At 41.0% G+C, this 21,075-nt stretch overlaps 1 protein-coding gene across 4 annotated transcripts in view; it reads right to left on the reverse strand.

The window, feature by feature from the left end:
• scml2 (Scm polycomb group protein like 2) overlaps positions 1–21,075 on the reverse strand; it is a 140,550-nt gene that overhangs the window by 47,071 nt on the left and 72,404 nt on the right. For all 4 annotated transcript variants that reach the window (XM_072260718.1, XM_072260721.1, XM_072260722.1 and 1 more), the window contains 4 exons: positions 16,072–16,319; positions 11,638–11,773; positions 10,844–11,047; positions 4,099–4,281 (listed from right to left, as the gene is read on the reverse strand). In XM_072260718.1, coding sequence (XP_072116819.1) covers positions 4,099–4,281; positions 10,844–11,047; positions 11,638–11,773; positions 16,072–16,319 — 771 coding nt within the window. The remainder of the gene's footprint in view (positions 1–4,098; positions 4,282–10,843; positions 11,048–11,637; positions 11,774–16,071; positions 16,320–21,075) is intronic.

Here is a 21,075-nt window from a genome sequence, read left to right on the forward strand (position 1 = left end):
ACCTAAAATAACAGTAACATATAGTAAAAGCAGGAATGATATGATGAATACACAGCCTATATAAAGTAGAAATACTTCTCCACAATCATTGCTGCACTGTTCTCCGTAGCGAAAATCTCACGCAAGCGCTCTCGGCAGAAACATGGCGCAAACGCTCTCCAGTAACCTTTAAGCTATGAAGCTGCCAAATCATACCAAATAACACGTAAAAATACACAGCTGATAAAAAGTAGAAATAATGTATGTACAGTGTAGTATCACTTACCGGAATTGGAACAGCGCTGAGCACACTGATGGTGTGTTAGGCCGAGTCGTCGGAGGTTGGTGTGGTGCAGTGGCCCCCACCCTCTGGGCAACAAACTGATACCAATTCATGGAGAATGCAGGGATACAGCAGTAGCCCAGATGCACCCAGCACATCTTCAAGAAAAAAGTCAAAACAAACAAGCTAATTAATTAGGTGCCACCCAGCAAGTAAATGTCGTCCCAGATCAGAGGAGACACAATCGGCTCTGATCTGGGCCGACATTTAAGTGCCGGGCGGCACCTAATTAATTAGCTTGTTTATTTCGGCGTTTTTTCTTAAAGATGTGCTGGATGCGTCCCGGCTACTGCTGCATTCTTTGCGGATCGGTATCTGTCCGCGGCCCGGGGGTTGGGGTGGTGGGACACTGGGGTGTCATCTCATCGTCGTCTGTTTCCATCAGGGCGGGCAGGTCATCTTCTTCTATGTCTGCCTGCCTCATAGTCGAAGGTCGAGGTTCGTCGTCTGCTGTGGCTGATGTGGAAGGCTTGCTTGACTGCTTAGCCTCGTGCATTTTTCTATCATACAATTCTTTGTAAGCACACAAACTATCCTGCAAATATGCCCTAAACCGACACACCCTTTCAAAATTAAAGTCGTACTTTTCTGCAATTATTGCAGCGAAAATCTCACGCAGTTGCTTCACGTTCAGTTCCTGGATGACTTCACTTTTGATCCGTTCGCTACTGCATTCGGTTTTGATTGTTATCCTTTCCCCTTCCAATTGCATCAGCTCTTCATCTATCAGTTCTTCGTCATGGGATGCCAAAACCTCTTCAACATCATCTTCGTCAACTTCCACAAGCCAAACTCACTTTGTCCTTGCTTCGCTCACCACAATCAAAACCATTAATTGTCTAGTTTTACGCTAAGTGTAACACCCTTACGAGCTCCTTCAGGCTTTTCCGATAACTTAGAACTCATCTTGCTAACGGCTGCTCACAGGCACGTGTTTAAGCAATGCCAGCGAGAATGCCGTTCTAAATCCGGGGGAGAGCGGCTACTCAGGGCGCGTGCTGCCTTTTTTCGTAACAGTGAAAATACCTTCTGTTTGTGAAAACAGGTAACTAATGTAGGTCTTTCGTAACAGTGAGGTTTCGTAAAGCGAACGTTCTAAAAGCGGCGGACACCTATACTACTAATTCTGGTGTCACCTGCAAAGTTACTAAACATGCCAAATACATTCTCATCCAAATTATTAATATAAACAACAAACAACAGGGGACCCAACACCAATCCTATGGCATACCACTGGTCACAGCCACCAATTTTAACCTTACACTAACATTTTCTGCTTCCTTCCACTAAGCCAATCTTGTATTCAATTGGTTTGCTCACTCTGGATCCTACATTATGACTTGCCTATCATGCTGGACCTTTATCAATGGCCTTGCTAAAGAGTGGCTAAAGTACCAGGAATATACTGTGTTCCAATAATCCTCTAACATTGACAATTCACTTATGATCAGACTAAACAGTATTAGGTACATATCCAGTTATATATGGATACGGTGTATTAGAGGTATTGCCTTCAGAGTTCTTTAAAAGCAAACTTCAAGAAGGGTAGTTTTTCACATGCGTTTGCAAGATCCTTTTTTTCTGTGCCAATGACAATAGCTCATGGATGTCTTCAAACTCCAGGACTTTATTTTTCCCATTATGCCATGATTTATGGTTCACATAGTGACCAGCATCTTGTTCACACACAGAAAAGAAAATATAACACTTAAGGAGACATACTACAATTCCATTATTCATAATCTGTGCAATCAGATCTCTATTTATCCAGCCACATTCAAACTGCAACTTCATTATGTAACGAATATGCAGTTGGTAAAGTAAAAACAAAACTCTTTCAGGAATAGTGTACGATACTTGATTTGTTTGATGGGTAGCATTTGTTCTAGTAACATAGTACTTTAGAAGTATTGTTACGCTATTAATACGTCAATAACATATTACAGGTCAACTTTCACTCATCCGACTACCTGTGATACGGTTCCTTCGATAATCTGCACTGATTTCAAATCATACCAGTCTGCTGCGCATTGTTTCAGTTGTGCTAGTTCTGTTCACGTGTTGGCGCGCTCTTGTAAGCACAGACAGGCAATTCCTGCTTGCTTTCCTGCGGGGGAGCTGGCGCGCGCTGGGTTGGTCCGCCTTCTCACCTGCCTGCCAGCAGTCGCACAGTGCCCTCCAGCGTTGCCCAGCCAGCACTCCATTCTCTTCTGCCTACAACTCAGATCAGATGTGGCTACCCACTGAATTTAAGCATATTACTAAGCGGAGGAAAAGAAACTCACGAGGATTCCCTCGGTAACTGCCAGTGCAATGTAGTCTTTGGGGTAACTGCAAGTCTGTGTCTTTGCTATCGCTTTGCTCACGCCTGAGTGCTGGTAGTGGGTGCACTTTTTTTTGCCCGTGGGGAGGGGGGGGGATTGTTGCTCGCTGCCGCTTATGTGCGGGAGGAAGGGGAGCTGGGGGGAACTTAGGGGTTCTAATATTTAACTGTCGTTCATTCTTCAGGGCATTCCTCTGTTTTTGTAGATGGTTGTGAAGAATAAGCATTTCAGGATGTATATTGTATACATTTCTCTGACATTAAATGAACCTTTGAATCCTTTGTTATTTTAAAGGTATGATGAGACGGTTAGCTATTGCTTGATGTGATCCTTCAGTAATTCGGCATTTTCACTAATCCGGCACTCTTCAGGTCCCAATGGTGCCGGATTATAGAAGGTTGACCCATAGTACACTATAGCACCTTTCAGCTGTCGAGAACAGTCCAAAATTGACTCAAAGTTTGTTTGTTCAGAAGTACAGTTCATAATCAAAATGGGCATTTATGATAAACCTGCAATCATTACACAAGAGTCACGACCAAACTAAGGAAGCCTTTCCCCAAAAGTCAGCGCCATTAGAAATGGAAAGATTTAAAAACACAAAACTCTACAGCACATTACAGGCCTTTCGGCCCACAATGTTTTGCAATGTAATTACGCTAGAAACTGCCTAGAATTTCTCTACCGCATTGCCCTCTATTTTTCTAAGTTCAATGTACCTATCTAAGAGTCTCTTAAAAAACTCTATTGTATCCATTTCTACCATCTTCGCTGGCAGTGCAGTTCATGAACCCACCACTTTCTGCATGAAAAACTTACCTTTGACATCACCATTGTACCTACTTCCAAGCACTTTAAAATTATCTCACGTTAGCAATTTCAGCCCTAGGACAAAGCCACTGGCTATTCACATGATCAATGCCTCTCATCATCTTACACACCTCTATCAGCTCTCATCCCCTCTAATCTTCCGTCACTCCAGGGAGAAAAGGCCAAGTTCACTCTAACTATTCTCATAGGCATGTTCTCCAAATCTTGTAACAAATTAACCAAGTTCATCTCCAATTTTTTATTTTGGATTGAAAAGTGTTATTAATTTGAGAGTTGTCGGTGTTTTTTTTATTACGTAAATCACATTCTTGTTAATACCATGTCCCAAAATGAATGTTATGAGACAGATGAAATGAAACAAATAAATACAGTTATTTAAGCATTGCCTTGTCTTCCTAGATCACTAAGCTCATGTCATGGAAGTAAAATTTAAGATCCAATTATCTTCATTTCCAATCACTGTTGAAAATAAAATAAAACTTCGCTCCTAAGAATGGTCATTACTATTAGTATATCTAATTCCATTTCTTGACATATTATTTTGTAATTTTGCATCATACCCTGCAGTACGTAATATTGCATTCACCTTTAGAACAATAATTAAAATTGAATGCTCTTTACCTGATTTTACTCTTTCATATTCTGTTGGACTATGTGCATTTCCTATATATGGGCTGAAAGGCTGGCTGCTGAAAAGGTTCTCACAATGCAGACTGTAACAGAGTTTTTCCAGAAATCGTAATACAAATGAGACACTATTTACAGATGGAAGCTTCACTGTATGCTTCTCTCCATCAAACGAGGCTGCAATGACAAAAAGGGAAAAAAGTGTGTTACAATGTACAAAACAATAAGGAAAAATTTTTTAAAAATGAAATTAAATACAGAATCTTATTAAATTAGTTCAGTCTATGAATGGGCCTTGTAGTCCAAGGCTTGCGTAGTTTTAGATCTACTTGCTTTTGTAAGTTCCTGAATGACATGGAACAGCTCCAAAGTATCCTACAATATGACAGAATTAAAAATGTTTCAATATTTAACAAATTTGGAAATGTAGTTCAGAACTCCAGTAGATAATACTGAACAGAATATATACCAAATGCTGTTAACATCCCAAAACTGATCGCTGAGCGTCTTGCGATGAAGATGATCTTTGCATCATCAATAGGGACGGGAGACGTACCGGATGATTGGAGGGTTGCAAATGTTGTTCCCTTGTTCAAGAATGGGAGTAGAGATAACACAGGAAATTATAGACCACTGAGTCTGACTTCAGTCATGGGAAAGCTGTTGGGAGAAGATCCTGAGAGACAGGACTTGAGCATTTGGAGAGATATCATCTAATTAGGGATAGTCAGCATGGCTTTGTCAAGGGCAGTTCATGCCTTACGAGCTTGATTGAATTCTCTGAGGATGTAACACATTGATGAAGGTAGAGCAGTGGATGTAGTGCATATGGATTTCAGTAAGGCATTTGATAAGGTTCCCCATAAAAGGCTCCTTCAGAAAGTAAGGAGGTATGGGATCCAAGGAAACCTTGCTTTGTGGATCCAGAATTGGCTTGCCCACAGAAAACAAAGGGTGGTTGTAGATGGTTCATATTCTGCATGGAGGTCGGTGACCAGTGGTGTTGCGCAGGGATCTGTTCTGGGACCCCTCCACTTTGTGATTTTTATAAATGACCTGGATGAAGAAGTAGAAGGGTGGGTTAGTAAGTGTGCTTGATGACACAAAGATTGGAGGTGCTGTGGATAGTCTGGAGGGTTGTCAGAGGTTACAGTGGGACATCAATAGGATGCAGAACTGGGCTGAGAAGTGGCAGATGGACTTCAACCCTGATAAGTGTGAAGTGGTTCATTTTGGTAGGTCAAATTTGAAGACAGAATATAATATTAATGTTAAAACTCTTGGCAGTGTGGAGGATCTGAGAGATTCTGGGGTCTGTGTCCACAGGACACTCAAAAGCTGCTGTGCAGGTTGACAGTGTTGTTTAGAAGGCGTATGGTGTGTTGGCATGCATCAACCGTGGGTTTGAGTTCAAGAGCCGTGAGGTAATGTTGCAGCTATATAGGACCCTGGTCAGACTCAACTTGGAGTACTGCGTTCAGTTCTGGTCACATCACTACAAGGATGTGGATACTATAGAAAGAATGCAGAGGAGATTTACAAGGATGTTACCTAGATTGGGGAGCATGCCTTATGAGAATAGGTTGAGTGAACTCTGACTTTTCTCCTTGGAGCGATAGAGGAGAGATGACCTGAAAGAGGTGTATAAGATAACGAAAGGCATTGATCTTGTGGATAGCCAGAAGCCTTTTCCCAGGGTTGAAATGGCTAACACGAGGAGGCATAACTTTAAGGTGCTTGAAAAAGGGTACAGAGGAGATGTCAGGGGTAAGTTTTCCACACGGAGACTGGTGGGTGTGTGGAATGCACTGCTGGCAGCGGCGGTGGTGGAAGTGGAACAATAGGGTCTTTCAGGAGTCTCTTAGGTAGGTACATGGAGCTTAGAAAAATAGAGGGGTATGCACTGGGGAAATTCTAGGCAGTTTCTAGAGTAGGTTACATGGTTGGTACAACATTGTGGGCTGAAGGGCCAGTAATGTGCCATAGATTCTATGTTCTAAAACTTCTATATGCTGCTGGCCATCTAGTCATAACTGCCATCTGAATGTTAGAGTCAATGTCATTAGCAATAACATGTCATTTCATCTTGTAACCAAAGAATATAGCTTAATATAGCAAACTCAATCACTAAATGTTTTAAAAAGATATATTAGATCGAATTCTTGTGGTTTGGGATAAACGTGAACCTGTCCACCTGTAGGCTTTACAGTATGGAAAATATTTGTTCGAATATTCCTGATAACAGTAAACAGAACATGTTTAAAGTTTCTTTTTATCGGCTTCTGTATCTTTCTTCGAAAGTTTCATCGATTTACTGCCAAACGAGTCCTCGCTTCATACAATTCACATTTTGACAAAATTTTTCTTGTATCCTTCCCTCAATTTTTTCAAGCCTAATCACATTTTGTGACATTTTTTACTGATCTAAGATGAACTTGGGAATCTGATAAACCTGTGGGATATGAATGTAAAGGATTTCCAGTACATTTGGAAGTAATGACTTTCTCAAATCAAGGGAGAGTTATTCATCCCATCAAGTCCATGTCAGGTCTCAGAGCACTCCCATACCTCCACTTTTTCTTATTTCTTCTCACATTCCTATCAACTCCATCCCAATTCTTATGTACTTACCCACATTAGGGGTAATTTGCACAGTTGCCAATTTAGCTAACAACCAGTACCTTTTTGGGTACTAAAATGCCCTGAGAAAACCCATGTGATTACAGGGGTAATGTACAAACTCTACAAAGATAGCACTGGAGGTCAGGATTGAATCTAGGTCAATGCAGCTGTGAGACAGTCACTTTTCCTGCTGTGCCATTTCAGGAAAATATGCCACTGACTTCAGGTGCGTTAAGATAAAGGCTCATTACAGCATTTAACAATACCTCTGCTCAGCCTCAGACCTAAAGAGCTACAGAATCGGGAGGCTGAAGATGACAATGCAAAAATAATGTTACTGTTTATTTAAAATGATGTGTGCAGATCTGTAATCTAATGGCACTGTAATAGCGTTGCAGTAATTGCTACAGTGCCGTGATACCCCAGATGTGAGGCAATGTTTTTGGGGGGGGGGGGGGAGGGAGGCAAACAAGGTAGCGGAATTCACAGCAATGCTAGGATTCTAAGAAGTGCATGTCCACAGGTCATGTGGTTAGTTAGCAAGTTTAAGTAAGCAAAGGGATTAGTCTTCTTTGATAGCCAAGGCATGAAATACAAGAGCAAGGAGAAACAGCTCAGTACGGCACTGGAGGAGTAGCTAAGAGAATTACATGCATGTCTAAAAGCCAGGAGAGTTTTAGCCATGACCAAAGATTGGGTGCACTGGTGTGTCTTCTTGGATTTGAAGAAACTGTGGGAGTAGTTAAGTGTTTATAACTATAATGGACATTGGTATATTAGATAATTTAGTAGAGAAGTGGGTAACCAGAGAAAGTAATAAGAGGATGATTAAAAGTCAATATTTGTTTTCAAAGGATAGTACATTCAAACTGCTTGAAAGTATAGTCATGGCATAAATACTAATCACATATAAAGTGTGTTTGAATAAGCTAGCAAAAGGGATACACTGGATAGTATTTCTTCAGCTGATATTGACAGGCAGGTTGAATAACCTTCTGTATAGCTGAGTTTTAATTCTATTATAGCAATTTGTAAAAAACATTGATTAAAAAAAACATCTTAAATCCCTTCAGCAAGGAATCACCATTGCAGGTTAACCGATTACTTAAAAGAATTAGTAGTAATAATGTCTAGAAAACATTAAGCAAGTAAAAACTGGAAACGGAATCTGGACTCTCCTCTGAACTCTTTGATTTAGTCACAGTTTAAGAACTATTCTTGACTGCCCGTGGAGAATGAGTAATCTATGCCTAATCTGGTAGGCAAATTTTGCAAGATGGATCTCTGATTTTTTTTTTGTTAGCACTTTAAATCCCATCACATGTCTCTATGCCAACAATGGGTCATCAGCATTTTCATTCCTTGGCCATCAACCTACACCGAGAAAACACCCCATCTTTTAACTTAGGTACCTACAAATTCTTCCATCTTGGGAATGCTAAGTAAGTAAAGTTTATTATCAAAGTACATACATGTCATTACATACAACCCTGTAATCTTTTTTCTGTGAGCATACTTAGCAAATCTATAGAACGCCAACTGTAAACAGGATCAATGAACAACAAACTGTGCAAATGCAAAATATAAATAAATAGCAATAAATAACGAGTATGAAATAACAAGATCAAGATTTCTGAAAGTGAGACCATCGGTTATGGGAACAACAGAAAAAGAATGAGTGCAGTTATCCCCTTTTGTTCAAGAGCCTGATGACTGAGGGGTAACAACTGTTCTTGAACCTGGTGGTACAAGTCCTGAAGAACTTGTACCTTTGACCTAACGGCACAGCGAAAAAAGAGCATGGCCTGGTGGAGAGGGTCTTTGATAATGGATGCTGCTTTTCTACAGCAATGTTTCATGCTCAGTGGCTGGGAGGGCCTTACTGTGATGTACTGCACCAAATCCACTACCTTTTGCAGGCATTTCCACTTAAAGGAATTGATGTTCACATACCAGGTAGCAATGCTGCCAGTCACCACACTTTCCACCACACATCTATAGAAGTTTGCCAAAGTTTTTGATGACATGCCAAACCTCTGCAGACTCCTAAGGAAGTAGAGGTGCTGCAGTGCTATCTTTGCAGTTATATTTATATGATGGGTCCACGACAGGTCCTTTGAGATAGTGACACCTAAGAATCTGAAGTTACTGGCCCTCTCCACCTCTGATCTTCCGATGAGTACTGGCTCATGGACCACTGGTTTCCCTCTCCTGAAGTCTACTATCAGTTCCTTGGTCTTATTAACATTGAGTGAGAAGTTGTTATTATTACACTACGCAGCCAAGTTTTCAACCTCCCTCCTGTATGCCGATTAATTACCATCTTTGATATGGCCCACAACACTGGTGTCATCAGAAAACTTGTACATGATGTTGGAGCTGTACTTAGCCACATAGTCATAGGTGTAAAGTGAGTAGAGCAGGGGGCGAAGCACACATCGCTGTGGTGCTCCTGTCCTGATGGAGATTGTGGAGAGATGTTTTTGCCAATCTGAACTGACTGGGGTCTGCAAATGAGGAAATCCATAACTCAACTGCACAAAGGAGTAATGAGGCCCAGGTCTTGGGGTTTACTGATTAGTTTTGAGAGGATGATGGTATCAAATGCTGAGCTGTAATTGATAAAGAGCATCCTGATATTTGCATCTTTGCTGTCCAGATGTTCCAGGGCTGTGTGAAAAGCCAATGAGATGGCATTCACTATAGATCTGATGCTTCATTTTAAGCAAATTGAAGCAGATCCAAGTCACCAATCTGATATGCTTCAACACCACCCTGTCAAAACACTGGGAAGATGGTCATTGAGACAGGTTGCCATGCTGTTCTTGGGCACCAGTACGATTGAAGCCAGTCTGAAGCAGATGAGTACCACACAGTGCTGAAGCGACAGATTGAAGATATCCATGAACACACCAGGCAATTGGTCAGCACAGGTCTTCAGTACTCGGCCAGGTACTCCATCCGGACCGGATGCTTTCTTTGGATGCACTCTCTTGAAAGCATCTTCAAATACTGAAATCAAACAATTATTGGGAGGCACAGGGGAGCATGATGGTTCCCCCCATTCTGGTGGTGAAAGCGAGCAAAGGCTGCACTGAGCTAATCTGGAAACTCTGCCTTCCCCTATGTTGCAAGATTTAACTTTGTAGGGAGTTATGGCATTCAAACCCACCCTGCCACAGCTATCGAGCATCCCTTGTTGATTCCAGTCTAGTCTGGAATCTCCACTCCACCCTTGAGGTGGCTTTTCGGAGGTCATACCTGCACTTCTTGTAGCGTTCTTGAGCTCCAGACTTGAATGTCTCTGTTCTGGCTCTCAGCAAATTCCAGATTTCATGGTTCATCCAGGGCTTCTGATTGGGGTAAATCCTGAAAGATTTTATGGGGATGCACTCATTCACAGCTGTCTTAATAAAATCTGTAACCACCCTGGTGTGGTCATTCACGTCCTCAGATGAGCTCTTGAACACTGACTGAAGGCAATCCTGCAACCGTTCCTCTGCCTCCCATGACCACCTCTTAGTTGTCTTGATTTCGGGAGTCTTGCTTTTTAGGCTTTGTATGCAGGTAGTAGGAATACAGTCAAGTGGTCCAATTTGCCAAAATGCAGTCTGGGAAAGAAATAATAGTGTAGTAGTGGTCTAGTGTGTTGGGACCTCTGGTGCAACAGATTACATGCTGGTGATCACTGGGCAGTGTTTTCTTCAAACAGGCCTGAAAAAGTGTCCTGAAGAAGGGTCTTGGCCCCAAAACGTTGACTTTTATTCATTTCCATAGATGCTGCCCGACTTACTGAGTTCCTCCAGCATTTTGTGTGTGTTGCAAAAGGTATGGTACAAGTGATTGTTATTTTCAATTGATGCAAGGGCCTATCTACATTTTGACTACAGTACCAAAGTACTAAATCAGCTGTAGTGTGTTCTTCAGTTGCTAAAGGGTGATCTAAACTATGAAAATGTGAAACAGAAATCTACTTGAGTGAACCATCTTAAACTTTTTCCAAATATACAACAATCTTTGTATTCCTTTATAAAATCTCATCAAAAATTAAGTATCTATAACTCTTTATCACTTTATAATTAATGTCATTGAAAGGACTAAAGGTATTCCCTCTCACCAGTTATTGCCTCTCCTCCATGATGTCCAGACTTCAGAAATGAGAAGACTGTTTTAGCCTGGTAAGCACAATCAACACAGCCTTGTACAGCCTGCTGAAGCACTGTTGGCACAGGGCCTGGCCCAAAGTGATCTGGAAGCTGCTGAACTTTTTTCTTATTCAGATGAGGTCCACAGTTTCCATGTTTGTTAACGTACACACAAACTGTAACAAAACAGCCACTATTAAATATCAAGACTTAACAACAAAACAATTTGTGATAATTTCCATTGCATACAAGGTGCCATGAGTAAATGTAATTCTCAAAGATAAGGAAGGACAAAAGATTAGTACACTCGTCAGCTGCTTTTTTAGCTACTACATTAATGGACCTTTAAAACAGGGGCCTGATTAAAAATTAAGCACAGACTTATGAAATGGGTTATTCAAAGACTGGATGTCACTTAGGTATTAAATTTACAATGCTCTAATACTTACAAGCCACTCAGTCCAAATATTTCTTTTAAAATATCAAATAGAACAACAAATCTAACAAAAAAATCTATAACTTAATATTGCCTTCTTTGGGGTTTGAATTGTGCAATTTACAATGATCAAGGCACATCTTTGTTGTGCATCACACAAATTTATGTAATTCACTTGATTAGAATTATGTAAATTATGTGAACTTAAAGAGTGAAGTGTATTTGAAATATAAGGAGGAATCAACTGTCATGCCACACAATCATCAACTGTTAAAGACTCTTGTCCTTCCTTGTATTTGACTATTATTAGAAATGAATAGAGTTGTTTACCTGTGGATAAAACTGATGGCGTCGTATTGGGAATACTAACAGCATCTTGGGGTCCTTGGGCACTGCTAACGTCAGTTTTGGCTATTGTTGCAGTGGGTGAAGGAGGATGCGGGCTCTGTACTGTTCGACTCTTTCTCTAAAGTACAAAAAAAAGTATCTTACAACTTTCCACAACCTGTGTAAAGGTATGCAAAGGGAATATGTTTTTATTTATGTTTTAATAATGTGAACATAACCAAAATGATTGCACATTTCATCTTTTGATTGTGTCTCTTTGGGCGTGCTTTTGTTCAATTGCGCTTTTCACAGTCTGCTTTATTAAACTTAGCATAAACTCACGTTTATCCAAAATTGTACTGTCAATGCTCTCACATTAAGCTTGATTCACATAAAACTGTCTTTGCTGAGTTGCACTGGCACACGTTTAAGCAACACTTTGATTTTCAAATTCTATTCACTTTTAAAAAAAAACATCTGCAGTGCCTTGCTTACCATCTTTCTCATTAACCATGACCAACAATTCCTCCAAGAAAACTTACATTTTTAAAATTCAAGCATCTTTCTTACCTTTGAATAGCTTCCTTCAACAGAATAAATGAATGGCCCAGTCTGAATTAGTAAATTGTTTTATTGTCATCACATGTATCAAGGTACAGTGAAAAACTTTGTTTTAACTTCAATACAGATTACTTTATTACAATAATGCAATGAGATAGTACAAGGGAAAACAAGAGAAACAAATTCTGGAATAACTCAGCAAGTCAGGCAGCATCTATGGGGTGCTTTGAGCCAAGACCCTTCATCAGGACAGAAAAGGAAGGGAGCAGAAGTCAGAATAAGATGGGGTTGGGGGTGAAGGGAAGGAGTACGAAGTAGGCAGGTAATAGATAAAACCAAGTGAGGGGGAAGTTGGGTGGCTGGAAGAGTAGGATGAAATAAACTGTGAGAGATAGGTGAAAGAGACAAAGGGCTGAAGAAGGAATCTGATAAGAGAGGGCAGTGGACCATGGAAGAAAGGGCAGGAGGAGCGGAACCAGTGGGAGATGACAGACAGGTTAGGAGAAGAGAAAGAGTGAGAGGTAACCAGAATGGGGAGTTGAAAAAGAGAGGAGGGTTGGAAGGGGAAGAGATTACCCAAAGTTGGAGAAATCAGTGTTCATGCCATCAGGTTAGAGACTACCCCAGATGAACATATGGTGTTGCTTCTCCAAACTCCAATAAAGGTAGATTATGGAATCACAAGTTCATCTTGGCATACAAGAGATCTATTCAGTAGTTCTGTAACAGTGGGATTAAAGCTTTCCTTGAGTCTGGTGGTATGTGCTTTCAAGCTTTGTATCAGCCTGACAGGAAGGAAAAAAATGTTCAGGGTGGAGAGGGGTCTTTGATTACGTTGGCTACTTTACCAAGTCAGCAAGGTGTGGGCATAGACCATGGAGGTGGCACAAGAGATTCTGCAAATGAAGGAAGACTTCAGCAACATACAAAATTCTGGAGGAACTCAGCAAGGCAGAATGAAAAGCCTCAGCCCAAAAAGTTGATTGTGTATTCCCCTTCATATATGCTGCTCCAACATTCTGTGTGTATTGCCAATGGAGAGGGGACTGGTTTCCATGATGTGCTACACTACACCCACAACTATCTGCAGTTTCCAGCAGTCTTGGGCAAATCATGATGCCAACCCATGATGCATCCAGTCAGGAGCTTTCTGTGATGCATTGATAAAAATTGGTGTGGTTCAAAGTGGCATGCTGAATTTCTTTAGCCTTCCAAGGAAGTAGAGGTGATGATCCACATTCTTGGCCATGGCATCTACTAGGTTGGACCAAGGCAAGCGGTTGGCGATGATCACACCTAAGAACTTGAAGTTTTCAACTCCCTAAACTTCAGCACTGTTAATGTAAAGGGAGCAAATGCATTGCACCCACACCCCCTCCCAATGACCAAATCTTACGTTTGGCTGATACTGAGGGAAAAGTAATTGTCATAACACCATGCCACTATGCTGTCTATCTCCTTCCTGTACTCCAATTCAATTGAGATTTGACCCATTATGGTGGTGACATTTGTGAACTGATAGGAAAAGTTAGAGCAGAATTTGGCCACATAGTCATGAGTGTACATGAAATTAAGTAGGGGGCTGAGGATGCAGCCCTGTGGGGCACCAGTGTTGAGAATAATCATGGCAAAGCTGTTGCTGTATCTTGTTATTGATTGTGGTCTGTTGAATGGGAATTAAGGATCTAGTAGCAAAGGCATATGTTGAATCTCAGGTCTAGGAGTCTGGAGATGAATTTGCTTGAAATTATAGCATTGAAGACAGAGCTGTTGTCAATAAACAATAGTCTATTACTGGTATTGTTACCATCACAATGCTTGATAAAAAGAAATGTAGAACCAGTGATATGGTATCTACCATAGACCTGCTTAGGTGGTAGGCAAATTGCAGTATGTTGAGGTTCTCTGGGATGCTGGAGTTAATGTGTGCCACGACCAGTCTAAAGGGAGCCATGGCCACTTGAAATGATTTGTTTCTGCTTGAACACATTCGTGTTAAGTGCTCTGGGATGTTTTGCTGTAATATTGACTATTATTTGAAGGAAGTACACACAAAACTAAAACAATGCTCTTTCTATCACTACATTTTTCAGAAGTTTCTTTCTGAACAGTTCTGCCATACAACACATACAAAATTCTGGAGGAACTCAGAAGGCCAGGTAGCATCTATGGAAAAGAGTACAGTCGACATTTTGGGCCAAGACCCTTCAGCAGGACTAGAGAAGACATAAAAGGTGGGGGGGGGGAGGGAGGGAGAAACACAAGGTGATAGGTGAACTGGGAAAGGGAGGGATGAAGTAAAAAGCTGGGAAGTAAACTGGTGAAAGAGATACAGGGCTGGAGAAGGGGGAATCTAATAGGAGAGGACAGAAGGCCATGGAAGAAAGATAAGTGGGGAGGAGCACCAGAGGGAGGCAATATGCAGGTAAGGAGATAAGAAAGGGAAAAAAGGGAAAAGGGGATGGGGCAGTGGGGGGGGGGGTATTACCGAAGTTTAAGAAATCGATGGTCATGCCTTCAGCTTGGAGGCTACCCAGACAGAGTACAATATGTTATTCCTCCAACTTGACTGTGGCCTCATTGCAACAGTAGGGGAATCCATGAATTGACATATCAGAATGGGAATGGGAAGTGGAATTAAAATACGTGGTCACTAGGAGATCCTGCTTCTTCTGGCAGACTGCTTGGGGCCCTGAATGGTAGTGAGAGAGGTGGTGTAGGGGCAGGTGTAGCACTTGTTCCAGGAGGGAGATCAGTGGGGAGGGGCAAATGGACAAGGGAATCGCGTAGAGAGTGATTCCTGCGGAGAGCAGAAAGTGGGGGTAGAAAGATGTGCTTGGTGGCAGGATCCTGTTGGAGATTGCAGAAGTTGCGGAGAATTATGAGCTGGACATGGAGGCTGATGGGGTGGTAAGTGAGGACAAGAGGAACCCTATCCCGAGGGTGTCAGGAGGATGGGATGAGAGCAGATGTGTGTGAAATGGAAGAGAAGTGGTTGAGGGTGGCATTGATGGTGGAGGAAGGGAAGCCCCTCTCTTTTGAAAAGGACATCTTCATTCTGGAATGAAAAGCCTCCTCCTCCCGGTTTCAATGATCACCTTGTGTTTCTCCTTCCCCTCCACCCACCTTTTAAATCTACTCCTCATTTTTTTTCCCTCTAGTCCTGCTGAAGGGTTTCAGCCCGAAAAGTCGACTATACTCTTTTCCATAGATGCTGTCTGGCCTACTGAGTTCCTCCAGCATTTTGAGTATATTGCTTGGATTTACAGCATCTGCAGATTTTCTCTCAGTTCTGACATACAACTGGGATAGAGAACAAGTTATCTGCTTGCTCACCTACAAACAGAATGGAATTTCATTTTAAAAAATGTAAAGAGCAGAAAGATTAGGCCCGAAATGTTCATTTAAAATTGAATCAGTTGAGTAATAAGGGAAATAATAGCAGCTTTTATAATTAATTTCAAGATACTCTGCACTCCCACAAAGTTTGCCACATTAGGATATCATTGGCAGACAGCATGAAAAAATATCAAGTTTCTTGACATTATTACTCTTATCAAACAAATACTCACCGAACATCACAAAAATGAGTTATGACTGGTATTTCATAGGCAAGTGAATTTATAATAGTGTGCTCAATTTTGTTTATCAGTAAACCTTCTTTCTGGTACTTGTATAAGTACTAAGTATCATTCCTTTCTATCTATTCAGCAAAAAGAGTTCTACAAAATTCAAATAAATTATTGAAGATCCTGTACAATCATTTACCAAAATATCTATGAATCTTTTGTCTCTGACAACATAACATATAACAGACACTTTGGGTATTGCATTTATAAATACTCGAAAAGTTTAAATAGAGGTGTCTTGACAAACCTTAAGTCCAGGCTTTGCTCCTCTTTTAGCTGGTTTGATTGGATCAGTACAAGAAACAGATTTAGGTGATAAATTACTTTCAGATGCTATGGTCTTTTTTGAAGTGGACGGCCCAGGTCGTTTTCCTCGAATGTTTTTACGGCCTTTCTGTGTTAGCACTTCATCAGGTTTCTGTGGTGACTGCATAGTCCTTTTAGTCAATCTTGAAGGAGTTGATGGAGTTGCAGGAATACTCTTTGAAATAGAAACTGTGAATAAGCAGAACATTTAAAAAACAGAACTCCTGAACATGTCAAAATCACTGGTGTCTAATATATATTCCTCTTGTTCACAAGAAACAGATCATTCCATATTTTTCCTTCACAATCTAGCAAGACCAATCACTTCTCCATCTGTTTTATTGAATGCTATTGTCAGCCTGTCAACAATAATATATTTATCTCTTCACCAGAAGTTATGAGGTCCAACTCCAGTCCTGATATATAAATATAACGGATGTTTTAAGGCTGTATAGATGGATATACAATTTAAACCAGAGGAGAAAAAAAATCTGGTTTAACAAAAACTCAACTTGTGAGAAAAAGACATACGATCCTGTGCAAAGTCCTAACACATATTTAGCTAGAGTGCCTAAGACTTTTGCACAGTACTGTAGTAAAAAATCCTAATTTCATAACATATGTGAGTGATGATAAACCAGATCCAGATACATATCTCTACTGTGGACTGAGAGTGGGAAAAGGGCAGGCAGAGGGGAATCATGGTTGGAAAACTGGAAAGGGAGAGGGGAGAGAGCGGGAAGCACCAGAGAGACATTCTATAATGATCAATAAGCCAACTGTTTGGAACCAAACGTCCTTGCCTGGTGCTTCAGGGCTGGGTGTACCTGGACCAGTGCCTGATACTATGCTACCTGTCACACACCCCTCCTGCAGTGTGCCACCCTCGCCATTACCAACATTCCTTGCACTCCACTCCACTTTGATAAACACAGTACTGTGCCAAAATCTCAGGCATCCTAGTTATATATGTTATATATGTGCCTAAGACTTTTGCACAGCACTGTGTGTGTGTGTGTGTGTGTGTGTGTGTGTGTGTGTGTGTGTATATATATATGTGTATTTTTTTCCCTAATATACAAATTGTTAGTATTTAGAATTATTAACTCATTTTTGAATTCTTCTGTCTGCTTGGGAGGGTGGAAAGAAGAAATTATTGGTTTAGTGCAGCTTCATTGGAAAATGGGTTTATGTGAGACCCGTTACTGAAAAGCTTGAAAAAAATAATTTAAGGTTTGCTAAACTTGAAGAAAAATCAACTCTCACCCATTATTATTTGACTAATTAAGAAGATTAGTAATCCTCTGTTATCCAACAATCCACTGAGATGAAGAAAAATGAGAAAAATCAAAAAGGATTGCAAAATGTAACTGACAGAATCCATATGCTCCTTAAACCTGTTGCAATTTCTAACTGAGCCACATTCACAAAACAAGAGAAAATCTGCAGATGCTGGAAATCCAAGCAACATGCACAAAATGCTGGAGGAACTCAGCAGACCAGGTAGCATCTATGGAAAAGAGTACAGTCAATGTTTTGGGCCCAGACCCTTTAGAGGGGTCTCATCCTGAAACATAGACTGTACTCTTCTCCATTTTGCATGTATCACATGCTTACCATTGGGTCTTTTGACTGAACGTCCTCAATGGAATTAAGAAAAGCTTAATTCACAAATACAGAAATTGCAAGCAATTGTTTATATCAGATCTTGAGTGCTATTTATAAATTACTGTGTGTGGTTTCCATGTTTTCCCTAGGGCCACATAGGCTTCCCTCAGATGCTTTAATTTCCTTCCACATCACAAAGAAATAACTAACTATAGTAAACTAACTCTAGTAAGGATAGGTTCCAGGAGGATGTGATGGGTCTGTGAGGAAGAATGGACTAAGGGAAATTAGGGATCAATAGGAGTGATAGGTGTGCTCCAAGAGCCAGCACTGAGTAGGCCAAGTGGTTTTCTATGCTAAATGGGTATTTCCATGCAGTCTGCATTAAACATTTCATTTTTTGAGTGGAAGACAATAAAATGGTAAGGAACCTTAGTATTCATATGGGTTTAGCAAAGTAGCTTTTCATAAATACTTTATAGAAATACAATATAAAATAATTGAAGTGCTCATGATTTTAAACTGTACACAAAAGAACAGTTTTTAATCAAAGATACAGATGTCCGCTGCTTTTCGAACATTCGCTTTACGAAACCTCACTGTTACGAAAGACCTACATTAGTTCCCTGTTTTCGCTAACAGAAGGTGTTTTCACTCTTACGAAAAAAATCAGCGCGCGATAAAATCAGCCGCTGTCCCCCGGATTCGGAACGGCATTCTCACTGGCATTGCCTAAACACGTGCCTGTGAGAAGCCGTTTGCAAGATGAGTTCTAAGGTATCGGAAAAGCCTAAAAGAACTCATAAGGGTGTAACACTTAGTGTAAAACTAGACATAATTAAGCGTTTCGATCGTGGTGAATGAAGTAAGGACAAAGTGAGTTTGGCTTGTGGAAGCTGATGAAGATGATGGGCATCCCATGACCAAGAACTGATAGATGAACAGCTGATGCAATTGGACGAAGAAAGGATAACAATTGAAACCGAATGCAGTAGCGAATTGAACGTGAAGCAACTGCGTGAGATTTTCACTGCAATGATAAAGTACGACTTTAATTTTGAAAGGGTACGTAGGTTTAGGGGATATTTGCAGGATGGTTTGAGTGCTTACAAAGAACTGTACGATCGAAAAATGCGCGAGGCTCAGCAGTCAAGCAAGCCTTCCACGTCAGCCACAGCAGACGACAAACCTCAACCTTCGACATCGAGGCGGGCAGTCATAGAAGAAGATGACCTGCCTGCCCTAATGGAAACAGGCGATGATGAGATGACACCCCAGTGTCCCACCACCCCAACCCCCAGGCCGCGACAGATACCGATTCGCGGAGAATGCAGCAGTAGCCGGGAGGCACACAGCACATCTTTAAGAAAAAAGCCGAAATAAACATGTGAATTAATTAGGTGCTGCCCGACACGTAATTGTCGGCCTAGATCAGAGGCGATGCAATTGGCTTTTTTCTTAAGGATGTGCTGGATGCCTCCTGGCTACTGCTGTACCACTGCATGCTTTGCAGATCGGTATCGGGTCGCTGCCCGGAGGGCGGGGGTCACTGCACCACCCCAACTCCGACGACTCAGTCTAACACACCATCATCAGTGTGCTCAGCAAGCTGTCTTCCCGATTCCCTTAAGTGATACTACACTGTACATACATTATTTCTACTTTATATTGGCTGTGTAATTTTACATGTTATTTGGTATGATTTGGCAGCTTCATAGCTTAAAGGTTACTAGGAGAGAGTGTTTCTGCCAACGGCGCTTGCGTGAGATTTTCTGCCAAGAGCAAGAGCGCTTGCGCCGTGTTTTTGCCGGCTTGCATGAGATTTTCGCTATGGAGAACAGTGCAGCAATGATTGTGGAAAAGTATTTCTACTTTATATAGGCTGTGTATTTATCATATCATTCCTGCTTTTACTATATGTTACTGTTATTTTAGGTTTTGTGTGTTATTTGGCATGATTTTGTCAGTAATTTTTGGGTCTGCGATTGCTTACAAAATTTTCCCATATAAATAAATGGTAATTGCTTTTTCGCCTTACGACATTTCGGCTTACGAACCGTTTCATAGGAACGCTCTACCTTTGGATGGTAGGGGAAACCTGTACTCCAAAAGCTGTACTACTAAAATGTAGGGGAAAAAACATCACTTTTTATGACTTTTCAAACTCAATTAACGTTAAGCACAAGTTTAACACTGAATTTATCTGGTGTTAACTATAGGCAACTCTAGGCCCGTATGTGGTTGACTTAACTGCCCTCTGAACTATCCTAGCAGTTCACAAAAAGTAAAACTCCAATAATCTCCAATCCAATTGTTCAGAAATCCCAGAAGTTAAATATCGGCTCACCATAGTACTTTTCCCACAGTCAATTTGAAGTCACTGGGGCCTATTCCCTCACTTTAAACACAGCAGGCACCATTTCCTCTGTTAGTACAAACACTATTATTGATGTCTGACACATGTTCAGTTATAGACAGTAAAAGTGATAATCCAGCTCCCAAGTTTGATATAGATCATCACAATCAAAGCTTTTAGCCATATCCCAGGCAATTCCATCATAGTGTTCTGCCTCACCAGCAAGACAGAGATGGGAGGCCATGGAATAAAATCAGGTGCTGTGGTCCCAGCAGTACTCCTCCCACAATTCCACCACATCTAAAACAACATTAGGTCAGATAATTCTCACTCTAACATTACTATTAAGCCAGGAAATCAAATGACATTCAATCATTGCAGAAGATCAAAAGAAACACCAGTCAGACATAAAAATGAAATTCTACTCAGTGTACCATCAAAAAAAAAGGATATGAACTAAATCTAAACTATAATAGGAACACAATGAGTGACACAGTAACGAAGGTTTCCTATGATCATGCCTCCGGCACTCACATTTGAATCATTTATAGAGTCATACAGCACAGAAACAAACCCACCAGCTCAAATTTGGCTCTATGTATCCAGTAATCAGGGATAAGATAAACTGAAATAACAGGAGAGCTTATGAACATCGACACAAAAGGCCCAGCACACAAATGCCGTAGAAGATGAATACCTGGAGTATGGAAACAGGCCACCGGCCTATTGCGTCTAAGTTGATCAGTGGGCAACCATCTGTATTAAACCAGTACTTAGTTCATTGCCTTCTATGATTGGTCGATTCAAGTGCTTATCTAGATACCTCTGAAAGACTATCAGCAACTATGCTTAAACTAATCTCTTAGGCAGTGTTTTTCAAGAACTCACCACTCTCTGGGTGAAAAAGCTCAACCCCCACCAGATCCCTTTGATGTCATTCTTCTTGCCCTAAATCTATGACCTCTGGAATTACCTGCCTCC

This window comes from Mobula birostris, chromosome 6, assembly GCF_030028105.1.
Source record: "Mobula birostris isolate sMobBir1 chromosome 6, sMobBir1.hap1, whole genome shotgun sequence".
NCBI lineage: Eukaryota > Metazoa > Chordata > Chondrichthyes > Myliobatiformes > Myliobatidae > Mobula > Mobula birostris.